Genomic DNA, 19,060 nt, shown 5'->3' on the forward strand with positions numbered 1-19,060 from the left:
TTCCGGTTCTGAAGACAGGGCTGAGCAGCACAGGGTAGAAGGACACTGCCCCGGAAGCACTATCCGTGTTAGGTCGGTGGGGAGTCCAGGCTTCAGGCGCAGGCGCGAGTCGCTATGGCGGCGCGCGTTGGCTCGATGGCCCGCTTGCTGTGCGTCCGCTGGTGGACTCCTGCGGGACTAGGCCCTCTGGTTGCCTGTCGGCGATGGGCCGGCTCCTCGGCAGACACCGTGTACGATGTGGTAGTGTCAGGAGGAGGCCTGGTGGGCGCTGCCATGGCTTGTGCCTTGGGTAGGTGCATCTCGACAGTGGCGGGGAGCCGGGCTGCTCCGAGTGGGAGTCGGGACGCCATACTAAAAAACCACGCGTGCCTCCCCTGGTGGTTTGCTCGCTACCCTCCCAGCGGAGCCCTCGGGCCCACGGGAATGAGCGCGATGCTTCATGGGAAAAGTGGGTGAGCCTTCTAAGTCAATCCGACGCTTGGCAACTGCCCAGGATTTATGAGCACTATGGGAGGCATCAGGCCTGGTGGTATCGGATGGTAGACCAGGTTGGACTAGAACTCAGATTGCGCCTGCCTCTTTCTCCTGAGTGCTGGGATTAAAGGCGTGCACCACTGCGCCCGACCCTGAAGCGGTCTAAGATAACTGTTGACATCGGTATAAATCCTCCCACTTCAAGCATGCGGTCCAATGAGTTTTCAGTACATCCGCAGAGCTATACAGTCACCACAATGAGTTTTTAGTACATTACCTCTGCTCTAAAAAGCAAAACAAACAAATCTTGGAACTCATAAGTTACTCCATTTCTTCACAGCCCTAGACAGCGACTCTCCAATTTTCTGTCTGTAGATTTGCCCTTTCTGGATAGTTGGATGTAAGTGGACATATACTTAGTGTTTTCAAGGTTAATCCATGTTGCAGCATGTATCAGAAGGACGTTCTCTTTGAGGGCTGAAGCAATACTCGATTGTGTGTATGTGCCCATTTGTCAACGGATGAACGTTTGATTTGTTTTTACTTTGGCCTATAACAGGTCATACTTTCAGGAACATTCTGTGTGTGCAAGCTTTGGTGTAGGCGTAGTGTCAGTTACCTTGAGTCTGTTCTCACCGGTGGAACCTCCGGGTTATGTGGTAACTAATGTTTTGAAGAACTGCCAGACTTGGAGAGAATGTACCACTTTACATTGCCATGGAGAGTACAGGAATGCTCCAGTTTCTCCAGACCGTGACAGCACTACCTACAGTCTTTGTGTTTGTGGGAAGGAAGTGGTTTGTGTTTGTCTTTCCCCAATGACCGATGATGTTGACTATATTTACCAAGTGCAGGCATTGTGTGCCACCATTTCCGGTCCCTTTGAAACTTAGGGTTCATGTTTTGGTGGCTTGCTCCTGTGGTAGGTATTTGTGAGTGTTTGGTTTGTTCTGCTGTTCCCCGGTGTCACAGCGAGGGAGGGCAGCACTGCTTCCTTCTTATTGACATTCACACACAATTCTGTAAGGAATTGTTTCCTTCTCTGTCCATTTTAAAACTCAGGAGTGACTGTTAAAAGTCAGGGTGCTAAAAGGCATGGGGGTAAATGCCTGTGATCCTAGCACTTGGAAGGTAGTGGGAGGAGGATCAGAAGTTCAAAGTCATGTTCGTTTGATTGAGATCAGCATCGGATACATAAAACCCTCTGTCAAAAAAAAAAAAAAAAACAAAAAACCCCACCCAAAGAAACAAAAATATGTGATTAAGACATTTCCAATAGGTTTTTGTTTGAAATAAGATTCTACTCTGTATCCATGGCTGGCCTGGAACTTCAAGTGAGCCCCTCCCTGCCTCTGCCTTCTGAAGCTGGGATTCCAAGCACACTCCTAATTCATGTAGGCTTTGATTAATTTTTCCCTTTAAGTCCACTCTGTTTTCCTTTATTATTCTTCTTCTTCATACAACTAATTTATGTTTCAGGCTTGTAGATCCCTCTCACATTTGGGTTTGGGAACAGTTCCTGCATAATTTTTCAAGTACATTTCAATCCATTCTAGTAATATACCGTTCTTTTTATTTCAAGCCTCCTACTCCTGGGCTCAAGCAACATCCCTGCCTGAGTCCCCGAGTGGCCAGGAATACAGGTGTACATTACTACACCAGGCCTTCTTACATTATTTCTAGGTGTTTTTTTCATTTTAAAAAAGTCATGGGGTTGGGGTTTAGCTCAGTGGTAGAGCACTTGCCTAGTAAGCTCAAGGCCCTGGGTTCAGGCTTCAGCTCTGAAAAGAAAAAAAAAAAAGTCACATTAAATAGTTAATAAATAAAATATATCACCTGGATGAGTTTTACAATGTGTTTAGAAATCTAATTCTTTTTTGTTTGGTTTTGGTGTTTTGGTTTGGTATTCGAGACAGGGTTTCTCTGTGTAGTCCTGGCAACTCCCTCTGTAGACCAGGCTGGCTTCGAACTCAGAGATCTGCCTGCCTCTGGCTCCCTAGTGCTGGGATTAAAGGTGTCTGTTGCCACTGCCACCGCCCAACCACATTATTTCTTTGTAACACCTTTATTGCCAGTAGCAGATTACCTCTAGTTCTTAGCTTCCTCCAATACTGAGGAGACTGCTGCGGCCTGCTCCCAGTAACAATATTTCCAAGTTCCAGTTTTCACTACAGATGCTTTAGAATCGGGTTTGTAGAGTATTTTTTAAATAATACTTTTTAAAGATTTATTTACTTATTATGTATACAGTGTTCTGCCTGCACACCAGAAGAGGGCACCAGATCCCATTAAAGATGGTTGTGAGCCACCATATGGGTCCTAGGAACTGAACTCAGGTCCTCTGGAAGAACAAACAGCCAGTGCTCTTAACCACTGAGCCATCTCTCCAGTCCCTAAATAGGAAATTCTTTATTCTATCTTGAGACTGCAGTGAATTTGTTTCCGTAAAATACTCCACTGTTCTATGTTTCTGTTCTAATCCCCCCTCCTCACTTTCTCCTGTGTGTGTGAACGTGCTCAACCACAGCCTAAGGGACAAACCCCAGGCCTTGCTCATGTGAAGCTAGTGCTGTCCTGTTGAGAAGCTGTGCTGTCCTGTTGAGAAGCTGTGCTGTCCTGTTGTTGAGAAGCTGCTGTCCTGTTGAGCTGTATGCATCAAGGGTCATAAAGTTTCAGTTTTAGTGAGTTCAATCCGAGGTTAAGAAATAGATGGCTACAAATTTTTTATTCTTCCTGCCTAGGGAATTCTACTTGCTACTAATAAATTTTTCCATTATTTGCTTCTTTGTGTGACATGTAGTGAACTGTCTGGAGACGCTGTACAGTTGTGTGGAGGGTGGCTAATGAAATGGTGGATTATGTTATTGCTTAGGATAGTGGTTTTTTTTTTTCCCTGCTAGGTAATTGGAAGTATTATTTTTGCAGTATTGAAGAATGAACTAGGACCTCAAACTTGATAGGCAGACATGCCACCACTGAGCTATATCCCCAGCTTAGAAATTTATTTCTAAGGCTAAGAGACTAGTTAATCTTTTTTTTTCTTTTTTTCCATTTTGTTTTGTTTTGTTTTTTGAAACAGGGTTTCTCTGTGTAGCCAAGGCTGTCCTGAAACTCACTCTGTAGCCCAGGTTGGCCTCGAACTCACAGAGATCCACCTACCTTAGCCTCCTAAGTGCTGGGAGTAAAGGTGTGCACCATCACCGCCCGGCTGTTTTGTGTTTTGAGACAGGTTCTCATTCTGTAGCCTAGGCTGACTGCAAAATCATGGCCACCTTCCTACCGTAGCCTCCAGGTGCTAGGATTACAGGTGTGAGCTACCATAGCTGGTTTATATTTGTTTCTAATTGAAGACTTGAAACATAAAAATTACACTTATTAATGGTGTGCCTTGTAATGTTTTGATACATATATACGTTGTATACGTCAAATCTGTTAAACATTTCCTTAAACACTTACTCTTTCTTAATGATGAAAACTTTCAAAATCCTGGCCTTTAGAAGTGGGCAGCACATCCTTGGTAGTTGTAGTTGCCCTACTACGTAATTAAATCCTTGGCTTTCCTAAAATGCTTTAAGTGTCAATTCTTTTTCTTTCTTAGGACATGATATTCATTTTCGTGACAAGAAAATCCTGTTGCTGGAAGCGGGTCCAAAGAAAGTGCTGGAGAAGTTGTCAGACACTTACAGCAACCGAGTCAGCTCCATCTCCCCTGGTTCTGCAACCCTTCTCAGTAGTGAGTCGGAGAGGCTGTACCCCGGGTCCTGCCTCCTTTCCTCTCGGCTTCCCCATAGGACATAGGGCAGCCACTAGAGCATGTGAGAGCAAGCTCACAGTGGGGAGTGAGCAGGTGAGCTTGGTAGTGGTCATAGTTGACGACAGGACTGCTGAAGTGGACATTGTGTCAAGTCCTGGTCTGGAGAGGACATCTTGAGACATGTGCATCCATCATGTCCCCCTCTTTTATGATGTTAGACTATTATTATTTGGGCTACTACATTCACGCTAGTCCAAGTCAGTCCTCAAGAGGGCTGGGGAGTCCCATTTTAATGGCCTTTTTTGGGGGTGGTGTAGATGAATTGTCTTTCTGTTTGTACTTCGTGGTACTCCCCACCTCAAGGCTGCCCTATCTGACACCACTCTATCTAGAATTCAACTCTTCAGTCACTTTATAGCTTTACAGCTTGCTTGCTTTTTTTTTTTTTTTTTTTTTCAGCTGAGGATCGAACCCAGGGCAAGTGTCCTACCACTGAGTTAAATCCCCAGCCCTTATTTATTATGTATACAGTGTTCTGACTGTACATATCCCTGCAGGCCAGAAGAGGGCGCCAATCTCCTTAGAGATGGTTGTGAGCCACCATGTGGTTGCTGGGAATTGAACTCAGGACCTTTAGAAGAACAGTCAGTGCTCTTAACCTCTGAGCCATCTATCTCTCCAGCACTCTTTTTTTTTTTTCCTTCTTTATTTTTGGTTTTTGGAGAAGGGGTTTCTCTAGCTTTAGCTTCCTGAAACTTGCTTTGGAGACCAGGCTGGCCTTGAACTTGGAGACCTGCCTGCTTCTGCCTCCCAGAGTGCTAGGACTAAAGATGTGCGCCACCACAGCCTGGCTTCCTTTCTTTTTTCAAAGATCTGGCCTTGAACTTGAGCTTGAATGCTGGTCCCTCTGCTTCCACCTCCCATCTGCTGGGATGATGTGAGGTATCACTATACCATTTTATGTGGTGCTAGGGATGAAACCCAGTGATTTTATTTGAGAATGAAGCTACCTCAGTTCCTACATATTTTTCTTTCTTTCTTTCTTTCTTTCTTTCTTTCTTTTTTTTTTTTTTTAAGTTTCTTAAGACAGGGTTTCTCTGTCCTAGAACTCATCTGTAGACCAGGCTGGCCTCAAATTCACAGAGATCCGCCTGCCTCTGCCTCCCAAGAGCTGGGACTAAAGGAATGCGCCACCATGCTCAGTCCTACAGTTTATTAATGAAGTTCTACCTGACATTATATTATGTTCATGTTCATGTTGTCTGTTCTTGTGGGAGTCTGTAGGAATCCAGCTCTGATCTTCATCCACCTTTCAAAGGATTCTTGGGTGGAGAAGAGAGGAATGAGGAAATATCAGATAGAAAGATAGACCTAGATGAGGAGAAAGACAAAGACACAGGATAGCTTCAGGGGGGCCTAGAGCAATACCCAACAGCCTCGAAGTTTATTCAAAAGGGCTTTTTATAATATGCCAAGGGGAGAGGCAAAAGACCTCCCCCTTGCAAGATCAAAGCACAACTTATAGGCAAGTGTAGACACTTCCACATACCTGGAAAACACGCCTGTAGCCAAACCATTCCCATTATGCATCTCTGCTGGGTAAAGCAAGCTCAGAGTCTCTGACCATGAGTAAGGTCTCACTAGGAATCTAGACCTCTGTGGGTCTCCACAATCTCTCCAGCTAAAATATCTGCTGCATGGAGAATTTGTTTGGTCTGATCTGGACCTAAAATTATAACTGGCCCTTGGTAAATAAATACTTAATAAAATTTAATAAATAAGTATTTCTTAAAAAAAAAAAAAAGATTTATTTATTTATTTATTATTATGTATACCGCATATATGACTGCAGGCCAGAAGAGGGCACCAGATCTCATTACAGATGGTTGTGAGCCACCATGTGGGTGCTGGGATTTGAACTCAGGACCTCTGAAAGAGCAGTCGGTGCTCTTAACCTCTGAGCCATCTCTCCAGCCCCAAGTAAATATTTCTTTCTTTCTTTTTTTTTTTTTTTTTTTTTTGGTTTTTCGAGACAGGGTCTCCCTGTAGCTTTGGAGCCTGTCCTGGACTAGCTCTGTAGCCCAGGCTGGCCTTGAACTCACAGAGACCCACCTGGCTCTGCCTCCCGAGTGCTGGGATTACAGGTGTGCGCCACCACCACCTGGTTGTAAATTTTTTTTTTTTAAGCTGAGGATGGAGCCCAGGGCCTTGTGCTTGCTAGGCAAGCACTCTACCACTGAGCTAAATCCCCAACCTGTAAATATTTCTTGAAAGCACAAATCTACTCAGTGTCAGGAAGAGTTGAAAAAAACAAGTCTTTAGAATGTTTCTAAGTTTCTAAGCTAGTAAGGAAAAAGGATGGTAGTGGTTCGGTTTTCTGAGACAGCTCAGCCCTGGAAGGGAAGGTGTTCTGACTACTAGGGAGAGTCAGGCCTGGAGCTGCTAGGACAGCAGCTCAGCAGGGAAGGGTACCCTGACTGTTCGGGAGTCAGGCTATATCCCTGTGGAGGGGGGTGGTCTCCCAGCAGGGTATAGTAATTCTGCTCCTCTCCTGGAGAGCTGCTGTAGCTGAGCTTCGCTCAGCCCCCTCTTAAGGGGCTTCCTAGCAGAGCTCTGCTTCTTCTCTGCCTAAGATGTTGCTTCTTTTGCTTCACTCTGCAAAAGGGGAAACCCCTGCAGAAATGTAGCAATCTCCTCTGGCTCTGGCAAAAAGTGTTACTTTTTCTGCTTCCCCCTGGCTCAGTCTCCTAACATCTCAGCAAGATTTTTTTTTTATCTGCTCAGTCCACTATGGAACTTAGCAATCTTCTCTATGCTGGTGAATGAAAGATCTTCACACCCAAAACTCTTTTGAGAAATCTATTTCTTTGGGGAGGAGGAGTCCAAGAGAGTGGTTGCCTCTATCAGGGTGGAGAGAACAGCCCACAACTGACCAGGCAGGGTGGTTTATATAGGGTCTCTTAGGGTCAGAGTCAACCAGGGATTGGTTAGTTTTTTCTGCTCAGGATTGGTTAGTTTTGTGGGTTGGGGCAGAGATATGGCCCTGATCTCAGAGACAAGCTGTTTCCTTCACTGGCCTTAGTTTTTGGACTCTAATTCTAAGGCCAGGGCATATTCCTTTCACTGGCTCTGATTCTAGGGACCAAGAATGTTTCTTTGATACTGGTTTCAGAGTCAGGGCATGTTTCCATGGTTCTGGGTTTAGGAATAATGTGTTTCTTTCTCTGGCTCAGGTCCCAGACCCAGGCTGTGTTTCTTTCTCTGGTTCTGGGCTCTACAGTCAGGGTGGGTTTCTTTAGCTAGCCCCATTTCCCTACAGTCCCTAACAGCATGCAGAGTTTTTCCCTTCTGTATTTGGAGAACACTAAAAATAACCTCCTACTTAAAAGGATGAAGAGACAAAAGGGGGCCCAGGTCCATGTGAGGTCTCTGTGTTTCTTTTGTAGGTTTTGGTGCATGGGACCACATCTGCAATATGCGGTGCAAAGCTTTCCGGCGGATGCAGGTGCTTCCTTTCCCTTAACTTTGTCAGGATATCTTTGTCTGTCTCATGTTACCTTGTTAGAATCCTATTTCTCTGGGCTTTTTATGAATCAAAATTTAATCCAAGTGGTGGTGGCGCTTGCCTTTAATCCCAGCACTCAGGAGGCAGAGCCAGGCGGATCTCTGTGAGTTTGAAGCCAGCCTGGACTACAGAGTGAGATCCAGGACAGGCTCCAAAACTACACACAGAAACCCTGTCCTAAAAATAAATAAATAAATAAATAAATAAATAAATAAATAGATAGATAATTAAATTCAGTGTGGGGCCTGAGAATCAGCTTACTTTTTAATGAATTAATTTATCTTTTTGAGGTAAGGGCTCAGGTGTCCAGGCTTGTCTTGAACTTGTGTAGCTGAGGCTTGCCTGATCAGTCTTACAGGCATGCCCACCATTCTTGGCTCTGAGTCTTCTCACTTATGTCCTGCCTGCCATCTTTGGTTTTTCCAGACAGGGTTTCTCCGTGTAGCTTTGCGCCTGTCCTGGATCTCGCTTTGGCTGACAGACTGTGATGTGCTGCCTCTCGCTCTGGAAAGCCACATTCAGCTTTGGGTTGGAATTGGGTTGGATTTCCTTTAGAGTTAATGCCTTTTTCTTTTGTGTTTGCAGGTGTGGGACTCCTGCTCAGAGGCCCTGATCATGTTTGACAGGGATAACTTAGATGACATGGGCTACATAGTGGAAAATGACATCATCATGCATGCTCTCACCAAGCAGCTGGAGGCCGTGGCAGGTGGGCGAGCTGCTGGCTCCATTCCTTTCTGGGAGGTGATTGCCTCTGTACTTGCTAAAGAAAAGACCCTTTGAGAGATACTGAATAGCCTCTGGCCAGGCGTGGTGCACACCTTTAATGCCAGCACTGGGGAGGCAGAGGCAGGGGTCTCTGTGAGCTGAAGCCAGCCAGGACTGCATAATGAGTTCCAGGCCAACCAGGGATACATAGTCTTGTCTCCAAAAAAAGAAAAAGAATATGATGAGATCGTTTTAGGATTTACCTTTCTTTTTACCATCTTTATTTTAAAAAACTTATACCAAACAATTCTCCTATTTTACGTGTAACTCAGAGACTTTCAGTGTATTTATAGACTTGTGCAGCTATTGCCACGGAATCCTTTAGAATGTTTCCATCACTCAGAAGAAAACCTCACACCTACTTACTGTCATTCCTCATTCTTTTTTTTTTTTTTTCCTGAGACAGGGTTTCTCTGTGTAGCTTTGCACCTTTCCTGGAACTCACTCTGTAGACCAGGCTGGCCTCGAACTCACAGAGATCCGCCTGCCTCTGCCTCCTAAGTGCTGGGATTAAAGGCATGCACCACCACCACCCGTCCTCATTCGAACATTTGCTTTTATTTTTCTCAGATAAGGGAATCACTCCATTGATTAGTGGGTTAGATCTCTCTCCAGCATGGTTTGAGATTCAGTCACATTGTAGTATCAACTAGTAATACTCCTCTTTGTATTGATGAATAGTGTTTCGTTGTATAGATATATCAGATTGTAGTTATTCATCAGTTAATAGAATTTGGGTTGTTTCCACTTTTGGCAGTTGAATAGTGTTGTGACTGTTTTGTGTGATGGACGGTTTGTTGTTTTGTGTTTTCTCCAGGACTCAGGACTGCATGCAGGGTCTTGAAAGCTAGGCAGTCTCTCTACCCCTCAGCTGTTTTCCCAGCTTTCTGTTTACTTTTTGTTTTGGACAGGGTCTCACTAAGTTGCTCAGGCTGGACTTAATCTCACTCTGTATTCCAGACAGGCTCTAAGTTATAACTGCTTGTCTCGGCCTCACACGTGGCTTGCACCAGCAGCCTAGCATCATGTGTTTTCATTATCCTGGTTGGACACTGGAAGTGGAGTTGCAGTCATATAATAATGTTCTGTATTGGACATTCTGAGGAATTGCCAAACTCTTTTCTGGATGCATCATTCACTTCCCCTGGTTGAAGTGGCTCAGTTTCTCCACGCCCTTCTCAGTGCTTGCTTTCTTTTAGGTTACAGCTGTCCTGGTACGGCCTGTTGTACTTTTGATTTCATTAACCTAGTTGTATATTTGCTTTAGCGGAATGTCTATTGAAAATCTTTTGCACATTAAAAATGGGTCATTTATCTTTTCGGTTTTTAGTTAGAAGAGTTCCTTGAATATTCTGGATATAAACTACTTAGGAGATATATGTTACTCTATGTATAATATCTTGGGAATCAAGTGAGAGGAAAAACTAGAAGCAATTATGAGTTTTGCTTTTCTTCTTTTTTTTAAGATTTATTTATTTATTATGTATACAATGCTCTGCCTGCATGTATGTCTACAGGCTAGAAGAGGGCACCAGATCTCATCACAGATGGTTGTGAGCCACAATGTGGTTGCTGGGGATTGAACTCAGGACCTCTGGAAGAGCAGTCAGTGCTCTTAACCTCTAAGCCATCTCTCCAGCCCTGAGTTTTGCTTTTCTTAATAAAGGATCTCATGTAGCCCAGGCTGAGTTTGAACTCACTATGTAGCTCTGGCTAGCCTTTTTTTTTTTTTTTTAAAGAGTGTTTTTATTATGTATACAGTGTTCTGCCTGCGTGTATGCCTGCAGGCCAGAAGAGAGCATCATATTTCATTACAGATGGTTGTGAGCCACCATGTGGGTGCTGGGAATTGAACTCAGGACCTTTGGAAGAGCAACCAGTGCACTTAACCACTGAGCCATCTCTCCAGCTCCCTCTGGCTAGCCTTTAGCTTCTGGTCTTCCTATTGGTACTTCCCAAATGCTAGAACTAGAGGCATGCGCCTCCATGCCCAGCTTATCAGGTTTTTATATGGGATGTTGTTCATTCATCCATGTAATGGGCCACCATCTAGCTTTGAAAAATAATTTAGGGTTGGGCAGCAGTGGTGGCGCATGCCTTTAATCCCAGCACTCGGGAGGCAGAGGCAAGCGGATCTTTGTGAGTTTGAGGCCAGCCTGGTCTACAGAGTGAGGTCCAGGACAGCTAGGGCTACACAGAGAAACCCAGTCTCGAAAAAAAAAACAAAATAACAAAAACAAAAAAATTTAGGACTGGTGGTATAACTCAGTGGTAGATCAGTGGTCTAGTGTGTAAGGCTTTAGGCTCCATCACCAGAATCTCTGTGTGTGTTACTTGGGATTGAGCACGTTGGGAAGTGCTTTTCCACTGACCTCCCACATCACCGTCACCTGTAGCCATCATCCCTGTGATCGTACAGGAATTTATTTCCCCCATGTAACTATCAGTTAGCACCCAAGAAGAAAATCTTTTGCAGTATAACACATATGTCCACCTGTGTTACACCCCCTACCCCCACCCCCCACCCTACTCCCACCCCTGTTCAGATGCACAGTGAAACCAGGAGAAGAGCCTTAGGCCAAAATTCTCCCTCTCTCTCTCTCTCCCTCTCTCTCTCTCTCATGTGTGGTGGGGGTTGGGGTGTTGAGTCAGGATTTCACTGTGTAGCTCTGGCTAGCCTAGAACTCCTGTGTAGCCCAGGCTGGCCTCAAACTCATAGAGATGCACCTGCCTCTGCTAGGATTAAAGGTGTGCGCCACTGTGCCCGGCTAGTGCTCTCTTTTTTACTTTTTGACACTGAGTTTTTCCTGGCTTCTACTCTTACCAGCAGTTCCTGGGCCAGAGTGTTAATCCTTTGAGTTACTTTTAGATCTTGCTTTGTTTGCTTGTCAGTGAAGGACAGGGCAGGGCTGTCCAGGGAACTTGCTTTGAAGCTACTTACAGTCTGTACACAGTCCTTTACCCACCTTTCTGATGGTTTGCTTCTTTCTCTTTTGACTTCTCCAGATCGGGTGAAGGTTCTCTACAGGAGCAAAGCTGTTGGCTATGCCTGGCCTGGCCCGTTTTCCATGGCAGATTCCAGCCCTTGGGTCAATATTACCCTAGGTGATGGCAGCACCCTCCAGACCAAACTGTTGGTAGTTGAAGATTCTTCCTTTGTCAGGGGTCTTGCATGTCTGCACCTTACATTCTAGTCTGTCTTTTCAGATGGGAACCATGGGTTGATGTTAGGTTATTGTTTATAGAGTGACCAGCCTCTGTTCAAGGCAGCCTGAGCTAAGATGGTCTTCCACCTCCTGTATGGGAAGCAACCTCGGTGGGCCAGCTTCGGATAGGCTAGCAGGCCTCCCAGGACAGGATGGAACAGGAGTGCTAGAAGCTCAGGCTGTGTTCTTTCTGTCCCAGAAGTCAAGTCCCTGTGCCGTTCATCTCCTGTGGCTCTCATTTTCTCATTTCTCTGTTTCTGCTCACCAGCTGCTTCTTTTAAACCCCAGTGCCCACTCTGTGCCTGACGTTTCTAGCGTGTGGGTCCAGAGACTCTGGTTGAATACGGCAGGTGCTGGCACCTCTTGCTTCAGATAGCCCCTTCGGCTCCATTAGCACAGGCTGCTGTCCCTGTAGGGCTGTGAGGGGCAGGCCTCACAGTTGCCCACTCCAGTTGGAAGTAGACCAAGGGGCGAAGAAACTGGAGCAGTTTGATTTTGTAGTGGTCCTAAGACTTAGGCTCTTATGTCTCTGCAGATTGGTGCTGATGGGCACAACTCAGGAGTAAGGCAAGCTGCTGGGATCCAGAATGTCAGCTGGACCTATGACCAGTCTGCTGTGGTGGCCACTCTGCACTTATCAGAGGTGAGCTCTGGAGTCGCCATCTGAGGACCTTGTCCTGAGCACTCAGTGGCCCTTACAAGACCTTTCCTTTTATTCTAGGCCACAGAAAACAACGTAGCCTGGCAGAGATTTCTCCCCTCTGGGCCTATTGCTCTGCTCCCGGTAAGAGAGCCTCTGGCCAGTTAGCTCAAAGGTAGCCAGCCTTGGACTTTGGAACCTCACTGTCCTTCAGCCTGGTGTAAAGGGACTGTGTTCTGGTTGTGCATTGCTTCCTTTTCTCAGTTTCCTTTATGCTTGAAAAGGCCAAAGTTCAGAAGAGGCAGGTTTTGATTGCTCTTGGTTTTTTTGAGAGCTATACCCCAGGCTGGCCTAACACTCATCCTGCAGTATGCTATGATTCCAGGCATGTGCCACCACACCAGGCTGATGCTCTCTTTTGATATAGCTCTCAGATACCTTGAGTTCCTTGGTTTGGTCCACATCCCATGACCATGCAGCAGAGCTGGTCAGCATGGACGAGGAAGAGTTCGTGGATGCCATCAACTCCGCCTTTGTGAGTATCACCTGTCCAGCTACTGGTGTAATGAGGAAAAAGGTGTGATCGTGCAGCTTCCCTTAGTGAGTCCAGGCCTTGGTTTAGATTCAGTGAGGGCATACAGGGGATGCAAAACATAGAAGCTGTGGGCTGCTGGAAAGGCCTGCATTCCTGTGCAGCAAAGCAGCTCTGGAGTCGTGCCTCCCGAGTCCGAGGCTCTGGAGACAGACTGTTCGGAAGCGCAGTCAAGTGGGAGAACAGACGAACGCATGCAGAGGGCAACACGGGAACAGAGGCTTCAGAGCTGCTCTGGGCCTCACCCAAGCTCAGAGGCAGGGTAGCACAAGGTGAGCTGCACTTTAGCTAGTCGGTGCCTATTGCTGGGGACTAGTAAAGGTAAAGTTTAATTCCAGTCAGGGGCCAGCCCAGAAATACTTCGGCATGATCCTAAATAAAACCTGCAAGGAATGCTGGGAGAGATCTTGGCATGTGTTTTAAGGGGTTTGTCCCTCATGAACAAGATCAGTTTAGGCACGTTAGGTAGCATTACCCATGGCTTTGCTTATAAAAGGGGGTTCTTTGGATTTTTAATTGTTTACTAGTCACTAATCAAATTTCACCATTTGGGGGCTGATGGTATCCAGTGGAGTGATGCTAACCACACAGACTTCGTCGACTCTGCCAGCACCATGTTGAACTACGTTGTCTCCCTTCTGAAGCCCACGAAGGTCTCAGCTCGTCAGTTGCCCCCAAGTATAGCCAAGGTGGATGCTAAAAGCAGAGCCCTCTTTCCTCTGGGGCTGGGCCATGCTGCTGAGTACGTCCGGCCTCGGGTGGCACTCATTGGGTAAGACTGTGATGGAGCAGGCCTCTCCTTTCTGTGTTGCCGGAGGCCACACCTGAATGCTGCTTTGTTCTTAGTGATGCAGCCCACAGAGTCCATCCACTTGCAGGACAAGGCGTCAACATGGGCTTCGGAGATATTTCCAGCTTGGTTCGTCATCTCAGTACAGCTGCCTTCAATGGGAAGGACTTAGGTAAGGGTTCAGGTACCCTGACATCATGTAAAGGTCACAAGATGTGGGAGTGTCTGCTGGGGGGGGGGGTTGACCTTTCCTCCTCCTTTTTAACTCCAGGTTCCATGAGCCACCTCACAGGCTATGAAACAGACAGACAGCGCCACAATACTGCTCTTCTGGCTGCTACTGACCTACTGAAAAGGCTCTATTCCACCAGTGCCACTCCACTGGTACTGCTCAGGACATGGGCCTTGCAGGCAACTCACGCAGTATCTCCTCTCAAAGTAAGTGGCCACCTAGAGCTCTCCAACATTTTTCCGTACTGAGAAGGACTGCAGAAATTCGAAATGTCTTTGAACTCATTTTCTGGCTTATAACATTTTTTATTGTAGTTATTTTTGAGATATATATATATATATATATATATATATATATATATATATATATATATATATATATATATATATATATATCTTAGTATATAGCCCTGGCTAGCCTGGAACTGGCTAGGTAGACCAGACTGTTTGAACTCATAGTGATTGTCTACCTATGCCTGCTCTGTGCTGGGATTAAAGGCATGTGCTGCCATGCCCAGCCACCATACCTGCTCTACTTTCTCAGCTGGTTATGAATAAGAGTACCTGCTGGGTTTGGTGATGCCTCGGCAATAACTGGAAACATGTAGGAAGGGCTTAAGAATACAGGGCTGAGAGATGGAGAGAAGGCTCAGTGGTTAAAAGCACTGGCTGTTCTTCCAGAGGGACCTTAGTTCAATCCCCAGCACCCACATGGTAGCTCACAGCTGTCTGTAACTCCAGTCCTAAGGGATCCAGTGCCTTCTGGCTGAGTGTACTAGGCATGCATGTGGTACGAGCTGGCAAAACACCCATACAGATATAAATAAATAGATTAACAAAGAGTGCTTGCTGCTCTTGCAGAGCTCAGTCCCCAGCACCCATGCTGGATGGCTCACAGCAGGTATCTGACACCCTCCACCCTCTTCTGGCTTCCTCAGGTGCATGTACTCCTGTGAGCACATGCCACAGCAAACATGGGAGGTTCCCTTACAGTCCTTGAACTTGGGCTGTCAGGCTTGAGTGGCAAGTGCTTTTACCTGCTGAGTCCTTACCAGATCTGTCCTTAGAGCTGAAAGAAAGCAGGGACTCCTGGGAGGAGTGTCTCCCTCAGTCACCTTGGCTACCTCACCATCAGGTCACTGTCCTCTCACCTACAGTGACCGAGTCTCACTCACCCTTTCCTTTTTCTCCAGGATCAGATAATGGCCTTTGCCAGCAAGTGAGCGCTCCTCTCCTGGAGATCGTGTGGACGGCAAAGAACATCTATCTTGACCATCACCTGCGTTTCCACGATGGTTGATCAGTTTACCCTAGATCAACTTGTGTCTCTTTCCCTCTTCTGCTTATGGGTCTGTGGAGCCAAAACAGTGACTGAGCTAAAAGAAAGGGAAACTATTGGGTTGAAAGGCGTCTTTTATTACTAAACAAACAAATCACTGAGATGCTGTCTCCCTGGCTTCACTTGGTAACAATCCTTGCTACACAGAGTACTGTAATGCTGGTCAGAAATGTATACAATTACCTTGACAGAGCAAGATTAGAAATAGTTGATACACTTTTGTTAGATTGTTGTTTTAAAATTGACACTGGCATGCCAATTAAATACAAATTGCTTTGACCAAGTACAGTGGACTTTAAGGGGGAAGCAAAGGTAAGTAACAGCAGGTCTTATTAATGCTGTAGCCTTTATCACAGTACCGAGTTTCAGGTTTGTTTACGACTCCTCTCTGTGATGTCATTCTCTGTCCATTCTGTTATTATAAAACATTAATCTCACTGCACACACAGCTGCAGAGGGCTCAGGAACAACCTTTACATGTGTGGTGGTTGGTGGCTAACAAGGAGTGGTGGGTTTTTTTTGGTTCTTCGAGTCAGGGTTTCTCTGTGTAGTTTTGGTGCCTGTCCTGGACCTCGCTTTGTAGTCCAGGCTGGTCTCAAACTCACAGAGATCTACCTGGCTCTACTCCCAAGTGCTGGGATTAAAGGTGTGCGCTGCACCGTCCAGCCTGAGGAGTGGTTTATTACTTGGGGTTTGAAACACTTACTGCACAGCACCAGAGAAGCCTCCAGAAGAGAGCTTTACCATGTTAGATAAGAACACTGTACAGAGCATCTTGCCCAGGAGTCTTATTTTGAAAAGATGAAATAAGGAAGTCTCCTTTTCAATTAATCTAAAGTATTTTGGAATAGCTTTTGAAGGGATAAAACAGCTGTTGCAACAGGGCAAATTTTTAAACATGTGGATAACTTAGTACAAAGCAATATGTCAGTAAACTCAGAAAATGTACCCTGAGAAAAACTGAGACTCTCAGGACAAGGTCACCTTTTGAAAAAAGGCAGCCTTGATAAGAATACTGACTCTTCAATATTTGGGGGAGGGGGGGAGGCAGAGATGAGAACGTTAAGGCATACTTTGCAAGGACATCTGTGAGTCAGATATTCTTCATAGAATAGTGATAACACACACAATATCCACCACGTACCAGATCACATCCTAGGCATTGAAAATATATTTTCACAGATGAAACTTGCCAGCAACATCAGAATACATAGGACCCCCTTAGTAAAAAAAAGGTCCATGTTGCTGGGTGATGGTGGCACATGCCTTTAATCCCAGTACTCACGGAGGTAGAGGTAGACAGATCTCTGGGTTTGAGGCCAGCGTGGTCTCCAGCCAGGGCTACACAGAGAAACACTTGTTTCAAACAAAAAGGCCCAGGGCATTTTTTTTTCTCCTAAAAAAATTATGACCCTCAAATTGTATTTAAAAGAACTAACTGGTAAATCAACAGACTCTGGTCAAGATTAACAGGATATATACAGATAAATTTCTGAGGTCAGAGCCCATCTTTGAGTTCTGGCAATATCCAAGGTAACCGGAAGGTGTTTGTGGAAGAGTACACACTTTACAGCTAGGGTGCCTGTGTCTGAGGCTTCAGATACCACCTGTGGTAGAAACACTGGGAACTCATCTGTCAGTTGGAGCTGTCTGCTTCCTTTATTTAGTGCTGGAGATTGAATCTAAGACCTGAGATGCTAAATACACTTGGCCACTGAAGGTTTTTTTTTTAATCTTTTTTTTTTTTTTTTTTTTTTTTAAATCTTACATACACAGAAGAGGGCACCAGATCTCATTACAGGTGGTTGAGAGCCACCATGTGGGTGCTGGGAATTGGAACTTAGGACCTCTGGAAGAGCAGCCTCTTAACTTCTTAACCTCTGAGCCATCTCTCCAGCCCCACTGAAATCTAACCTCTCTCCCTTTTAAAACTTTTTGAGTGTCTTACTGAGTTGCCCACTGGCCTCAAATTTGCTACATAGCAATCCTCCTTCCTTAGTTCCAAGGTAGCTAGGATTACAGGCCTGTGCTGTAAGGCCTGCTGTAGAGCTTGCTCCGAGGAATCAGCTTGGTTTCTCTCAACTGTGACAGCATTTAGTGGACTGTGACTAGCTTAATACTTTTTTTTTGTTTTGGTTTTTCAAGGCAGGGTTTTTTCTGTGTAATTTTGGTGCCTGTCCTGGAACTCACTTGGTAGCCCAGGCTGGCCTCGAACTCACGGAGATCCATCCGCCTGCCTCTGCCTCCCGAGTGCTGGGATTAAAGGCATGCGCCACCACCACCCGGCTACTTAATACTTTTTTAATAGACATGGTAAACGGTCTAGAAAGTTTGCTGTATTTTTTTTTTTTTAAGCATAAAACTGGTTATCTTCAAAGTCTGGAAGGCTTTGGAGTGGGAGACAGCAGATGACTGAAGGAAAGGAGGTAGGACTCAGCTAACAAGCTGGAAACACCAGTGACATCCTAAGTGGAAAGGAGCTGCCGGAAAACACTTAACAGAGCTGGATGGAGACGCCTGCTAGGGAGACACTGAGTATGCCTTCCATAGGAAATTGGATTTTATCTTTCCAATGTAGAAAATCTGTTTCATTATGTGTGAGCACTGTGGGATTGTGGGGTTTTGTTTTGAGTTGGTTTGGTTTGGGGTTTTTGTTCTTTTGGGTTTTTGTTTTTGTTTTTTTGTTTGTTTGTTTTGGTTTTTGAGACAGGGTTTCTCTGGGTAGTTTTGGTGCCTGTCCTGGAACTCACTCTGTTGACCAGGCTGGCCTCGAACTCAGAGGGATAGCCTGCCTCTGCCTCCCGAGTGCTGGGATTAAAGGTGTGTGTGCACCACCAACGCCTGGTGAGCACTGTTTTAAAGCAGTGAAGGTGCACTTAGTAACAGAAGTCGGAGCCAGGCTCAGCATGGCGTCCTATAGTTTCGATACTTGGGAGTCTAAGGTGAAAGGATCACTCGTGTCCAAGAAGCTCAAGGCTAAATTAAGCAAAAGTGAAACTCGGCCTCAACACATGTTCTCATTGTGAAAGTCTGAAAAATTCCACATTTAATCAAAACAGAATAAAACCCTAAAACTGAGGGTGCAGGGATATATGCACATTTGTCTACATTTTTATACACAGCAGATGGTAATACTTATTGACTCAATATAATGGCTTCAAAAAGAAGGTTCCTCGGGGGCTGCCATGGGGCCAGGCATATTCCCATCCTTTGTGAAGAGTGAAAATTACAAGTTAGGGGAGGTGGAGACGTCCCCGGAAAGAGAAGAGGAGGGAGGACAGGGTGAAGTGCCAAGATGCAGGAGCTGAGCAGCAGACGGCGCCACAAACCACGTAGGAGGCAAGCCAAGGATGGTCACACAAGAAATGACATGGTGATTTTTTTTTTTTTAAAGACAGGGTTTCTCTGTGTATACCTGGCTGTCCTGGAACTCACTCTGTAGACCAGGCTGGCCTCAAACTCAAGAGATCCACCTGCCTCTGCTTTCCAAGTGCTACAAATAAAGGTGCTCGCCACCATCACCTGGTAAAAATTTTAAGATAATGACTTTATGATGTAGTAGAGCACCCATGCCTAGCTAGCATGCATGATCTGTGTTCAACCTCAACACAAAGAGTGGCCTGAGAGAAAAACATGGTTCTCTAGAAATGTTAGTCCTTGTTCTGATATGGGCCAAAATAGCCAATCAGATCAAATGTTGG

General features: G+C 45.6%; 1 protein-coding gene across 1 annotated transcript; it reads left to right on the plus strand.

Moving 5' to 3' along the window:
* The first annotated feature begins 28 nt into the window (after positions 1 to 28).
* On the plus strand, positions 29 to 15,460 carry Coq6 (coenzyme Q6, monooxygenase). The gene is made up of 12 exons (XM_036206631.1): positions 29 to 289; positions 4,073 to 4,207; positions 7,675 to 7,733; positions 8,379 to 8,502; positions 11,568 to 11,698; positions 12,303 to 12,410; positions 12,489 to 12,551; positions 12,835 to 12,942; positions 13,569 to 13,771; positions 13,846 to 13,961; positions 14,061 to 14,227; positions 15,214 to 15,460. The coding sequence occupies exons 1-12, from the start codon at positions 115 to 117 to the stop codon at positions 15,241 to 15,243; spliced, it is 1,419 nt and encodes a 472-aa protein (XP_036062524.1). The 5' UTR covers positions 29 to 114; the 3' UTR covers positions 15,244 to 15,460.
* Positions 15,461 to 19,060: the final 3,600 nt, after the last annotated feature.

The sequence above is a fragment of the Onychomys torridus genome, chromosome 14, assembly GCF_903995425.1.
Source record: "Onychomys torridus chromosome 14, mOncTor1.1, whole genome shotgun sequence".
In the NCBI taxonomy this organism is placed as follows: domain Eukaryota; kingdom Metazoa; phylum Chordata; class Mammalia; order Rodentia; family Cricetidae; genus Onychomys; species Onychomys torridus.